The sequence below is a fragment of the Sphaeramia orbicularis genome, chromosome 18 (assembly GCF_902148855.1).
Source record: "Sphaeramia orbicularis chromosome 18, fSphaOr1.1, whole genome shotgun sequence".
NCBI lineage: Eukaryota > Metazoa > Chordata > Actinopteri > Kurtiformes > Apogonidae > Sphaeramia > Sphaeramia orbicularis.
The window spans coordinates 27,868,318-27,882,622 of record NC_043974.1 but is presented as its reverse complement, the minus strand read 5'-3'; the positions used below and the strand labels follow the sequence as shown (position 1 = coordinate 27,882,622).

General features: G+C 40.4%; 1 protein-coding gene across 4 annotated transcripts in view; it reads right to left on the bottom strand.

The window, feature by feature from the left end:
• The window catches only part of dhx15 (DEAH (Asp-Glu-Ala-His) box helicase 15), a 34,852-nt gene extending 21,055 nt beyond the window's left edge, over window positions 1-13,797 (bottom strand). The window contains exons 1-6 of one of the 4 annotated variants that reach the window (XM_030161770.1): window positions 13,464-13,797; window positions 10,976-11,285; window positions 9,540-9,733; window positions 9,278-9,437; window positions 6,020-6,238; window positions 1,381-1,548 (exon numbers count right to left, since the gene is read on the bottom strand). In XM_030161770.1, the coding sequence (XP_030017630.1) occupies window positions 1,381-1,548; window positions 6,020-6,238; window positions 9,278-9,437; window positions 9,540-9,733; window positions 10,976-11,285; window positions 13,464-13,723 (1,311 nt within the window). In that variant the 5' untranslated portion in view covers window positions 13,724-13,797. Of the gene's footprint in view, window positions 1-1,380; window positions 1,549-6,019; window positions 6,239-9,277; window positions 9,438-9,539; window positions 9,734-10,975; window positions 11,292-13,122; window positions 13,243-13,297; window positions 13,428-13,463 lie in introns of those variants that run through there. The other 3 variants (XM_030161771.1, XM_030161772.1, XM_030161773.1) reach the window with 3 other exon arrangements.
• Window positions 13,798-14,305: the final 508 nt, after the last annotated feature.

Here is a 14,305-nt window from a genome sequence, read left to right as displayed (position 1 = left end):
GAGTGATCTCTTTTTTTGTCCAACTAATTTTCCTCATAGTCAGTAACTCTAGTCAAGAAGCCTAATATCAACCACTAGCGGAGTCATGTTCTGCCGACACAGGTTTTATAAAACATGACTAACCAGTCTAGTCATTAATGAGATACAGAGCTGGAGCACTGCATGTATTTTATTTCTTGTACTAACATAAGTTGTAAGAATAAGGTAGAGGTTAGTGAGAAATGAAAAACATACAGGTACTAAGTGCAAGGGCCAAGTAATATTCAAGGCTGCTTCGATGCAACTGTGGCCGAGTTTCATATGTTTATATCCTCGGATCAGCAGAGGCAAACACTGGAAATGATATTTGAACTTTTGAAAAAGATCTTATCCAGCTCTGGGTAATCAAACTACTAAGAATGTTGAGCCTGTTAATCCTACACAGGACATATACACACACACACATCTTCCACAGAAAGCCTGAAGAGAGGAAACTCGCCAACAAAACATGAAGAAACCCTCAGCAAAACACTAGTATATCTTGATTCTTTTCAAGCCATAAATGTGCATACAACAACTGTTTAAGGAAGAAAAGCTGACTATATGTTGACCTTAATTGTTTTAAAGCACTGTCATGTGTTTAATGCAGACAGATAGTAAATATTTTTGCTACTCATATGTCAGCCTGATCCGCCTCAATTACAGGGGCTGTACCAATGAGTCATTTATCAACACCATCTCCTATCAGATGCCGAGGTTGAATGTTTGCTCATTCACTGGCAGTGATGATATTCTGATATTCTGTCAGATCCCTGGCCAAATGTGTGGCAGCGCAGGTGGTGCTGCTACTCTGGTGATGAGCCCATCTGAATAGAAACTGTCACACACAAGAGAGGAATTGTCTAGTGTCTGTTTCAATAAGAGGATCATCCGCTCCTCGGAGATCAAGCGATTCAAGACGACAGCACTATGTAGAGCAAGACAGGTCTTGTTTTTGCTCAAATAAATGCGCACCGTTCATTATCACGTGGTTTAAATGCAGAGGTCTTAGGCCTCCTCACAGAGCAGCAGGGCCTGTGCAAATGTAGAGGAAAGATAAAAATGACTGAGAATGCAGTACTTTCTCAGGCTCAGAGGGCGTGAGTAATACCCCAGTTATAATTTAGAGCAGAGAATCGCATGCTGACAAAAGCAGCATATGTTGTGTGAGTCAGTTCTGCGCTAAAGCTGAGGAAGAGGGGGAAAAAAAAAGTTTCCCAGTCCCCGCCTTCCAATTCTCCTTGTTTTCCCACCTTGTTCCCCATCTGCTCTTTTTACAGCAACCCCACTCAATTCTTCTTTCACATAGCCCACTTTAACCTCCACCTCACAGTGTTTTTATAGCCGCAAAGGCAGGTTTACCTTCCTTCCGATGGCACCGTTCGGTTTATTAGGTGGGGGTGGCTCGAAGATCCGCTGCTGCTGTTGTGGGGGCAGCGTCGAGTACAGCGGGATGATTTTGATGTCACCGACATCAGGACCCAGGTCGTCCACTTCCCTCTTGATTCTCTTGCAGGCTTCGTCAATTTCCTGGAAGACGGATGCAGGATAATCAATTTGGATACCAGTCACCAGTATTTTCTAAGAGCAAAATCAAACAGGTTGTGAACGACACCTGGTAAACAATAGCAGTGAATGGTGGATGATAGGGAAGGCGAGTGGAGCGGCCGGGGAAAACCGTGGTTCCCTGCTACAGTACATTTGTTCTAACTATCGCTCCATCTGACGGAGGAAATTAAACCTGGACTGCAGTATGCTTTGCTGAGCTCCCTGTGGCTCTGTTGTCAAATGCAGCAATCATGGAAAACATGGACATGCACGCTCAGGAGGCACACACATACACATACACACACACACACACACACACACACACACATACACAGGGAGGCAGACAGACTCAAACAGGGTTCATTATTCCACAGTGCAGTATTGTAGAGGGGAATGTGAGATGAGACTGCAGCACTGATGCATAACCAGCGGCAAATCATGGCAGATCAGTTTAGTGAAGCTGAACGTTCTAGAGCCGGTGGGCTGGCAGACAGACAGAGGACCTGAGAAGCGCCAGGAATAAGAAAGCACAATACTAAGCACAATGCTAGGCCCTGTTCTTAAAAGGCCTGTGGAAATGCAATATTAATTGTATCAAATATTCCTATATATTCCATAAGCTCAATTATTAACCGTTATTATCTGTTTTTTTTAAATCAATTCTAAATAAGCATATGCATTTTTAATCAAATTCTTAAGTGAAGCCTTTAAATATCTGGTGTAGCCTCAGCAAAAAACTTCCAACTTCTGCTCTTCAACTCCCACTGTTAAGAACCATTTTCTTTGTTTTTCTAATAACAATCATTAGCTCCTCATGAAACAGCAGTTACTACATAATATGTGTCATATTACAGCCTATACTGTTGCACCACCTGCAGGCCCTTGGGAGCAATGCAGCACCTACTTCAAGAGGAGTGTGACAAGAAAACAAAAAGCAAGCAGTTTGATTCCAAAGCCTGTTAAACTGTCGGACACCAGAGTTCTTTTTGTTTTTATCTACTCAGCAATAAACTACGAAACTTCTAAAGTTGCAGAAAAAAAATTGTTGCTTCCTCTAAGATCACACTGCGCTTAAATGAGTTAAAGCATAACTGAAACTGACTTAATTTGTACCACTGTATGAAGCCTCTAACAGTGCCTTGACATGAAAAAGCACCATAGTGGTGTTCCCTGCTCCTTCTGGACAGCAAGTGCATTATTAGCCCTGTTTCTCCCCTTGTTCATCACATTAAGTCACCTCGTGCTGATGGCCATGTGCCTCTTAATCAACACACTGACAAGTGGAAAACGGTAAATCTGAATGGATTGGTAAAATTAGCCCGGGTATTAATAGCCTATCAAGCCTCTGGATGCAGCAGCTGCCACGGAGGGAAAAAAATGGGCCGCTTTGCCAAAGCGCTGGAAGCAAGCTGGCTGCCTGTTCCTTGGGGACAGAGAGTGTATGTGTGTACGTGTGTGTGTACATGCACAAAGGGGCAGTTGGACAGTGTTGGGAACCTGTCCACCAGCTCTTCTTGCGACCCCAGAAGCAACGATCTACAGCCAAGCTAATAACCGACACATTTAGGCACTCCTCTTGACTAGCAAACAACCCCCCGCCAATCCCCATGTTTTGATGTTAGCTGCTGAGGGGGAAGCTTAAACATTAGGACTTATCTTTGCTCAACAGCTGTGATAAGTTTCGACTTTCTTGTTTGGGTTTGGTGCTTCAGTTCTATTTGTCTGTGGAAGCAAAATATCTCAGAAAACTCTTAGCAAGCGGAAAAGAATCCTGTGTATTTATTTTTGGTCTCGTCTGTTATAAATTAAATAGTCAGATAAAAAGAGTCTATAGCTTTGCCATGGATCTGCCTCCCAATCATTAGTCTACATCAAAGTTGCTGTGAGATTGAAGAGGTTAAGAAGCGCTCGAGGGGCGTGCTGCAGCACCCTTTGAACACCCATCTCTGCTAGACCTACTACACATTAACTTCTTTAACCCAATTAGGATGGGGTGATAATGAACTCACTGTGGGAGTGCTCTCAGTAATGTCTTAGTTTGACACAGCGTGGGGGGTGAATATAAATCAACAAATTACATCTAAGTGCAAAAAATATTTAACACTTCGCTTGCAAATATCCCGTACTTTTCTAGCACATTCAACGAAAGAGTGCTGTTCATGTCTCTGACCATCCGGACAGCTCGGATACGACTAAATCTAAAATCAATTACCAGTCCTCGAAGGAGACCACTTCAAACACCATGCCCTCCATGACTTCATTCCCTTCGTAACAAGCTGCATATTGATCCTGCTTTGGCAAATGAGAACTGACGTAGGTATACTGCAACAGTCAAGCTGGTGTTGAGTGACAAATAATTACTGATAAACAAGCCCTTACAACGTGTGACTGGGGAGGCCAGACAAACAGAGACATGAGATTTTTCCAAAGATCGTCTGTGTAGATGAGAAATTGGCATCACGTTCAAAGAGAATGGGAAAGAACCGTGTGCAACAGAGTCCAACACGTTGTTCAAAGCCCATAGAGCAATTTGTGCTATATTGACACTAGTTGAATTCATCATTTTAACTGTTCACATGGTCTCCAACAGCATTTTGTCAGCATGGTGAGAGAATAATCATACCAGCATAGGCTCTGGTGGCTGCTACAGGCCTCTGCTGTCAAACGATCAGGAGATTGAAACATTTGTTAGTGCTTTTTCTGTGTGTCTGTGCGTGTGTGTGTGTGTGTGTCCACCCAGCTGTGACCAAATTCATCATTTTGGGCATGAACCCTGCCCTCCATTACACATCACTGGACAACATTTGCAGGGAGGGAAAAAAATAATAAATGACTTAATTTCAGAGATTCGTGGGTAGGGCAGAATCTGGGTCGCTCCACTGTTTTTTATTTTTTTACTTCCCCACCTCACTGTGCAAATCCTGGTGGTTCCTTAACAGGCACAGTCACATGCATTAACATCCATGAACCTGAGGATTAATGATTTTCTCTGCATGTGTGTCAAAATGTAACAGAGTGAAAAAAACAATATAATCAGAAAAGTTTCCTAAGTAGATGGATTAATATTCATGCCTTAACTATGGAGATCATGCATATGTTTAGATACCAAACTTGATGCCTTGACATCATCAATTAAACTGGTAAAAATATCAAAAAATGTTGTTTGGTACCAATTCCAATACCAAGGAGAGAGTAAAACTACTAGATGATGCCAGTGATATTTTTGGTTTATTTAGTTTATATCCATTCCCCTTTCTGTCATACAAATTCACAATTCATTTAATATGTCACTGCCACCAGAGATGTCAAAAATTACATTTAATTATTCTTTCTTTTAAAAAAAAGATAACATGGCAAACCAGTTCAAATGTTACAAATACTGGTATTAATATGCTAATTTAAACATGTATTAAACGAGACATACACACACATAACAAAATCAGAATAGAACAAACATTCCAATTAAATGTGCTGCGACTATCACATTTGTTTATAGCAATGGGTGCATAAGAGAGTGCAATAGCTCCAGTAAATCACTGACATATGTATCCCTAGTATATAATCCCTCGAATAGAAATAATATGCTAAAACTTCACATTCATCTTAGGGTGTACAGTTTTAAGTCCATCAGAAACAATGCTTTGTCCAATGTTTTTAGGTCACTCAGGATGAAGATCATTCTCTGAGTCATTCGCTCACTTCAGCTTGACCTACAATTCAATTTAAACCCTGCAAAGTAGCATGTGACCCCTGTGTATGATGCAGGCCAACATGAGATCTTGCAAGACCACCAACCACAGCAGTATGATAGAGTATTAATTTTATAAATCAAATGTCCGTTTGTACTCACAATTCGAATATATAATTGAATTTGGAATATTTGGTGACAGCCTTAATTGTTGCTGCTACTGGTGAAGCGACATCTTGATGATGTCAGTCAATGCGGCTAAACTGGCCAACACCCATATTTGGCTGATTTATCTGTGCATCCCTAGATATCATGCTTAAAGTGGTTTTAAAAAGGTTTACTCTAATGTTGTACGACTGGAGTGAGAAAATTCCCGGGTGGTGAAATGTGAACTTAAGAGTTGAAATAGACATCATAATGAGTGGGTTTTAGGTAAAGATGCTTTAAGTGTATAAGAAAGCTGATGAGCCAAAAATAATGAAAATGTAAACATATGCTTTCTAATGTGTAACATACTGTAAAATTATAATTTAGAATGTAATATCAAAGAAGTAATGGCATTGGCATTATAGATTTTAGCACAATATCCAGCCCAAGATCTGTCTAAAGGCAAATAAAATGACTTCACAAGTTGTACTTACTCACAAACAGTGCAACTTGATCTGCATTGACTGAAAATTTCCCTAGCAAAAATCTCCACTCTTTCTCCTGTAACCTTCCCACATGCTTCCTGTAAAGCTGCCTGGAAAATCTACTGAAGTGTACCTCCTGACCGGTGAGGAAAAGCAGAACATCCCCTTCATCCTCCTCACACATGTGGATCTGGATCACAGTACGGATGGCTGCCTCCAGGTAGTCCCGCTCTGGTTCCGGCGTATAGAAAATCTCCACTGGGTGGGTGCGCCCGGGGATGGTTAGCAGCGGGCAGTGGTCAAAGTACACCTGGAACTTCCCAGCATCAAGTGTGGCGCTCATGACAATGACCTAAACATAGAAAGACACAGAGGTAGGTGAGAGAACATTAAAAAAGGAGAGAGGACTTAAATGACTAATATACAAATACACAAGGTGTTATATGAGTTGATGATTGGACATAAGGACACATACTGAGTGGATAAGGGTGCCAATGCAAACAGAAGAAAAAAAAACAGAGTGCAAAAAGCTTTAGGGTAATGGATTAGAATACAGGACGAGGGCACTGGCACGAACCCAGGTTGGTGTCTATAGTGTGGAACTTGGCATTAAATTCTGAGTCACTGACCTACACAGAGCTGTGACAGTCCTTGTTCCTGATGTTGGGTACACAATGTTCTCTCCAGAGCCATTAGATAGAGCGCATTAGGATTCTGATGGGAAATGCGTCTCCCATTTTCAATCTCAAATATTTTCAGGGGCCAGCGTCTCGGCATTTCACTTTACGCTCTGCGAGACATCATAATTGCTCTTAATCAAGGCAAATTAAACTTTCAAATTTGGTAGAGGATATGGATGAAGGAGATAGAGGGGTGTGGGTGGATGATCATTCCCAATAACACAGACCTCATTTAACAGTCTACGAACAACAATCTAACCTTTGCTTCCCACACTGACAAACAACTAGTCATTATCCATCTGCTTTATGAGAATTATGTCTGGCATGCTCTGCCTATAAAGCTCTGCCTGCATCCACAGACATGTTGCTGCTCTGCCCCTGGTTCACTGGCTTAAAACGGAGCACACTCGGGGAGCAGTGTTCACTAGTGTTGCTGTATACAGTAGACGCTCATTTGTTTTTCCTCCATGGAAAGTCAGCTGTCAGACACGGGGGACACTGTCAAAAAACTGTGACAAAAGGGAGGAGTGACAGAGGAGGGGTGTGAAGACTGACTGTTGGTGAATTTATGCATGGGGAAAGTTATACTTAAGTAGAGCTGAGGAAATTTTTTTATTGCATTTTGAAGCAATTTATGCATCGATGTTGCGTTTTTGCACAAAACTTTCCTGAGATTTCTCAATGTCTCTGAGGAGAAAAATTGCATATTAACCCTTTGAGCTGTAGTCAGTTAGCCAAATAACAGCACCTACGCCCTAGAGGCACTGCGAGAACATAATCAGGAGTTTGCAGCCTACACAAAACGACAGCCTGCTAACATTGGTTGCTGATTTTCCAGTAAATTTACATTGCAATATCATTCTCTTGCACTAAATTGTAGCCAAAGACTAGCTCAATGTTACTCTTGTATGGATGTGTATATGTTGGGAAATATGTCAGGGATCATCAGTGAGTGATATAAAAAAAAACAGTAACACAAGGTAGACATGTGGACACACTGGATTTTCTAAACATACTGGGAACCATCAACTACACAAGACACATTGTTTGAATAATGTACATCACAAAAATTCAATGACCTGAATTACATGACTTAATGATGAAATAAAATACATCGATGCTGGTGATAATATACATAACAAGCAACAAATATGTAAAAAAGCTGTATTTTGCAGGTGAAAAACAGTCAAACTAGCCAGTTTCTATTTGGAAATCTTCATTACTACAGGTAGAAATTAGCACTGTTGCAACAATCTGGCATATTTACAGCTGCAATTGTTGTAGATGTTCATTAATATGCACTGTCCCTAATAAATAAATAAACAGGCCTCATATTTCATGACATAGAGTTGTACTTCACACTTTTATGAAATTTGTGGGGTGTCAAGGTGTTCAGCCCACTTGTCCTTTGGTCACATTCTGCAAAACCTCATTTATTACCTCTTCCAAGGAGTTTATGTTTTTGCCAGCGTTGGTTTGTCTGTTTGTCTGTCTGTGTGTGTGTGTGTGTGTGTGTGTGTGTGTGTGTGTGCAAGATAACTCAAAAAGTTATGGATGGATTTGGATGAAAATTTCAGGAAATGCTGATACTGGCACAAGGAACAAATGATTAAATTTTGGTGGTGATCGAGGGTGGGGGGGGGGGGCACGGGGGCCCACGGGGGCCCACTGATCTGCCTTGGCGGAGGTCTGCGCTCTCTTTTCTAGAAAAGCACTCAGTATCAACATTTCCTGAAATTTTCATCCAAATCCGTCCATAACTTTTTGAGTTATCTTGCACACGGACAGACAGATAGATAGACAGACAGACAAACATCGGGGGGGGGGGGGCTTTTCTAGTTTTCCCATGGGTGAAATGCTTAATTTGTTTGTTGGTTTGAAACGGAAATAATTACAACACCACAGTGACACAACACAACACTGGCAGCAGAATTGCACATTTTTTAGAAGTATTATAGGTTTAAGAGCACTTGAGGGCAGGCATCAGATCACCATGGGAAAATAATGAATGATGAGAAAATATTCTAAATGTAACACACATGGAAACTGATACTGATTCTTAAGCAGGCCTCTATTATGCGGTAACACCAGAGCAAAAACTCAAACTAAACTTTTCAGAGCTTCATATGGCTTCACGTGCACTGTGATTCTCTCATCAGGCAGTGGGTGGAGTCAGAGTCAGAATGCGACGAAACTGACGAACTACATAAGCTTTTTTTCATCCTGTTCTCACATCTACAGAAAAAATGACAAAACCAAGCCAACGAAACAATAAAATGAGCATATGTTGCCATCACAGAGAAAGAAAAGAAACTCTCAGTCTGGGGAAGCTTTTATCTATAGCCTTTTTCTGTAATAGCCGTTGTTTTACTACCTGTTGAAGATGCTGGAGTTGCACGAATCTAGTTCCACCACAACTCACTTAACAGATATGTAATCTACACCAAAACCAAAGACTGGGAAATGAAGGCTCTAGTAAGGTTACCCAAGTGGTTTCGACATGCACTGAGAATCATCCAGTCTAAGTGTTGTGATGCCAGGCCTTAACTAGGACAACAAATACCACAGTAACCTAACTCTTGTCAAATTACTATCTTAAGTATGTCAACATGATTATCCAGACTTAACATTCTCCTTTGGCACCGAGCCAAATATGGGAAGATTTAGAAAGATCAGCTATAAATGTGTTGCTGCAGCTGCACTGTGTTTACCTTCAGGTCAGACCTCTGTCGGACCACCTCCTTCAGGACTCCCATGAGGATGTCAGTAGCTAATGTGCGTTCGTGGGCCTCGTCCAGGATGATGACACCGTATCGCTCTAGTAGGGGATCGTTCATGGCTTCTCGCAGCAACATTCCATCTGTCATGTACCTAAGTGAACAGAGGAGATACAGACATTCACAGAACGGCTCCGCATTAAAGACTATCATTAAATACAATCGCTTTATCGGGCAGAGAGAAATGTTATCTTACTTGAGCACGGTTTTAGCTGAGCTGCAGTCCTCAAACCGGATGGAGTACCCCACCTCTTGGCCCAGCATGACATCCATCTCATCAGCCACCCTCTGGGCGACACTCATAGCTGCTACCCTTCTAGGCTGAGTGCAGGCCACTGCTCTTTTCGGCCCTGGAAGAGACCGCACCATGTCCACACACCACTGAGGAATCTGAAAAGGCAGAGTAAATTAAGTTTTATTTGACCTGAAAACTGTGCAATCCAATCCATGCAAAGAAATCTGAGCACATTTTAAAATATAGAAGAAATAAATAACATTCGACTCAAATAAAAGCCTCTTTTTCCATTCGAAGTTGCTCCGTCTCACACAGTTAATTTCTTCAAAGTCATACCTGTCACCATTTTGACTAAAGGTACGGTATCTGCGATCTCCTCGCTGCCGAAACAGAAGACACTTTCTGAAAGCAGCCTTAACATAGACAGACTTCCACTCTATTAAGCTTGTGGTTCAGATGACTGCCCTTTAAAGATGATTCAAATCTTACCAGTCTTTTAAATGTCAGCCAGTCAGAAGAACAAAATGCCAACACCAGGTTTGGGAGAGGTAAATATTTCATAGACACTATTAAAATCAGTTAGTAGTGCTCACAAGGCCTGGCCCTTTAGTTAAATTTAATTTGGTGATCTCCCAGAACTTCATGGCAATCATTTAGCTGCATTTGCCACAGCTATGCCAAAACAAGTGTTCAGAACATAGAACAACATCAGGGATTTGTTAATTGCACAGTTTAATCTAAGTAATTCAATATACACTACCTGTTTTTGCAAAGAGGGACAAAAGGCTTACTTGAATCCTTTTACTGGAATTCTCAGGATTAAGTTGTTTTATCCAAAATTGTGTAATCTTAACACTGAGGAATTCTGGCTAAATACCTCACTAAATACTCTTAAATTTTGAGCAGCATAATAATGTGTTATGGCAACACATAATCTAAAAGTAATGCAGCATAGGTTCTGTCTTTTCATATTGGGTGATGGACAGAGAATATATGCAAAGAAACCCACTAAACTGAGGTTTTTTTAAGAGCTTTTCAGATTATCTAAATGACAGAATTTATTATAAATGTGTATAACACAACACAGAGGCAGAAAATACTGAGAAAATTACATACATTAATCTATATTCCTGTGAATGTTTATTTTCCCCATAAGAGGAGGCAGAAAGCTCAACCCAATAAATCTTACAATCCCAAAGTCACATCCAATTCTAGAAAAAAAAAACTGCTTAAAATGCATCATCAGTTTGTTGTGCACTGCTTTTTTGTTATGCTGATTTCATCATAGATTTTCTTATTTATACAGACTTAGACACATTTTAGTAATATTTAAGAGTAACTGAAAGCTTTGCTGCATTGGTACAGATTGGTATTTCAGCAACACAGTGCATTTTTACCTGTGTTGTCTTTCCAGAGCCTGTTTCTCCCACCAAGACAAAGGACTGGTTATGGGAGAGGATGTCAGTGAAGCTCTCTCTGTATTCCCAGACAGGAAGCTGCAGCCGTTTCTTGAGAATCTCATAGTAGCGTGGTGTGTGGGGCAGGTTGGTAAAAGGGTTGATCTGTTGTTGTACAGGGCTTTGCTTAAAGAAGTCTACACCACCTGTCGCTGGCATCGTCGATAACTTCACCTCTCTGTCTCTATACCTGTCACGGTCACGATCCCGGTCCCTGTCTCTCGGCCGTTCATCACGGTCACGGTCACGCCTGTGAAAGGAAGAGACTTGATTTGAAGGTCACTGTTGATGAAGCACTGACAAAGCAGCCAATTTAACTTCCTGCAGAGACAACTTTAAACGACTGTAACATTTAATCATGTGGGCTGAATTTTGGCTCAGAACTAGTGACGTGAAACACAACAGGGGACGAAAGCAAACGTATATTGTGGATCTAACATCGCACAAATGATGTCAAGTTGTCTTGAAATCACATGAAAAGGTTAGTGCACATTCTTATTCATGGCGGTAAAAGGCATGGGCTAATCATGTGTAGCATGCAAAGGTCATGGAAAAAGTAACAGCATGTAATGCACGAAAGGAATTTTCTTTTTTATTGGAAAATAAAAATGAAACAATGAAATGCGTAGGTTCATAACAACAAATGAACCCCAGATTAGGTAGGAGAAATGAGCCTGGCTTTAGTTTTTATTCGGTGAAGACAGCTACATGTAAAAGTGAACATGCATTGGATTTTAATGTAGAGTCCAAAACATCAGGTATTGACCTTAACTCATAAAGACCCAGAGTTACGTTTGTGACAGTTTCCAAATACATTTTTCTCTAGATTTCATCTTTCTTAAATGATTTATCACCATTTATTACAATATTATCCTCTGTATTTGGTGTTTTTTTTTTTCAATGAAATCCATGTATTTTCTTATGTTTAATTTAATGATCATATAGATGTTCATAGAAGCTTAGATTAAAGTTGAGGATTATTATATCAGAAACAGAGAAAATGAGGAAAAAAAAAAAAAAGTGACTATTTTAGAAGCATATCAGTTACTGCACGTAAAAACAAGTGTCTCCATCCACTGTCATTTATCAAACTCTGAGGGTTTTACTGGTGAATCAATGTTGTAGAAGGTGACGGTGTTAACACGTTCACTACGGGACCTCTAAATGTCCAAATGGGTCATATCTGATGACCATGAAAAGATGTCAAACTGTATTTTACACCAATTATTTACATGTATTGATAGAATAAATGGATCAACAGGTACGAAACATTGTAGATCAGTGAATAATTGTGGTCACCAGTGGATATTTGGGTCTTATAGTTGGAATTTGTGACAAAATATGCAGAAATAGCTTTTATGTGAAAAAAACTGATTTGATGAACCAATTATTCACATGTATTGATAGGATTAATGGTTCAGAAGCTACTAAATATTTTAGATCAGTAGATAATTTTGTCAATTGCTGTTTGGGTCTTGATGGGTTAATATTAAAAGCCTGAGCAAATGTTCTAGGAAAAAAATAATTAACAATAGTGCCCAAACTTGTAACCACGATTAATAGTTTTTGAACACTGACACTAATAATAACAGATGACTAATAACAACGCAATCAATGTTAATAAAAACACCACTATTTCCAGCCTCTTTAAGTGGGAGATCTCATGTTTTGCTTGTCAAATCCGTAGTAACCTAGTAGAGACCTTGTGATTTAAGTCATTATACTGAATCACAGACTTACACTGATGCAGGGATGCTACAGTGCTAGTCTGTCTGAATCATCACAAACCTGTTAGTTTCTCACTAACGTTATCTATCAGTGCGTGTTATTGACACCTGACAGGGCATTTCATGTGCAAAAAGCGGGTAGCACTAGCCCGGGTTAAGGTTTAATTTGCAGCTTTTTTTTTGTCTAAAAACCGTGACTTTCTATGATACTATGTGTGGCACCTACTACTGACACAGGCATGGTAAAGGTTAGCTTACAGGTGCACGCGCAGCAGCACAGGCCGGTATGATGCTAACTGCTAGCTAAGGTTACACAAGCCACTTTATTACAAAACTACTGCTGGTTATTCTAAAGACTACTTATGGGGTAGAGTAGAGTTTTAGAAAAACAGAGCCACTTTCACTGGCGTCTATCCGGTTCCTATACTCGCAAAGGGTTAATGATAGCGCGGTTAGTTAGCAACGGAACAATAACAAACAGCCTGTAGCAGTGCCCATACAAACACCACATCGCTGTTTGTGCTCCGTCACATACCCGTCACAAAATCTGCTTTTATAAGACTGAATATTTCCCAAATCTAACCGATGCCGTTTTGACATCCCGCCCTCGGAATCCGTCCAAACTGTAGCTAAATAATCATCCCATGCAGATCGTCCTTAAATCGCTAAACACCGGCAAAATGGCGACCGGAAGCTCTTACCTCATCATTATTATCCTTGAGAAAAATAGTGGAAAGAGACGGTTTTTACGGTGAGACCAGGAGAGTGGGTTCCACGGAAATGCTCCAGGTTTTACTGAGACCCGGGTGTCATGATGTTGTCCACTGAAGACCCGCTGCACCACCTTCAGACACAATGCAGCAGTTTGGGGGGATGCAGGAGGGTGGTCTGCTGCCTCTCCGTCGGGTCGGGATGAGGATGAGGATGATGATGATGATGACGTGCCCGCCAACCAGCGCATCCACACAGGCTCCACCGCTGCCTCGCCCCCTTCAGTTCAAAGGTTCCCCCTCTGCAGTGCAGTCACCTCTGTGTTCATCTCCAACATGTGCCAACAGAATTATGGACATTTACTGAGTTAAACACATGAATGCATGAATTATGAGAACCTTAGTCCAGATTTTTTTTTCCTGAGTGTTTTTATTCCTCTTTAGGCATGAAAAAACCAGTGTGATTTAAATTTTTTTTAACAAACCTATTTTTTATGGAGTCCACTCAGCTGGACACCATGCGTTTAGTTATTAGACAATTAGAATTAGGTTTATTTATTTAATATAATTACTTAGTTTTTGTTTGTTTATTTGTTCGTGTTGGTTTTAATTTGATCTTGTAGTATTGTTATTATTGTTTATGTTGTTTTGTTTGACTATTGAGTTTTCTTAAGAAGGAAATATAAGGGTGAATCACATTGTTTTTATGCTTGGAAATGGATACTATATGTTTGTTTGGAATGGGAGGACCCCAGGAAGAGTAGCTGATGTACTACATCAGCTAATGGGGATCCTAATAAATAAATAAATAAAAATAGTTATTGAAGCAAAGA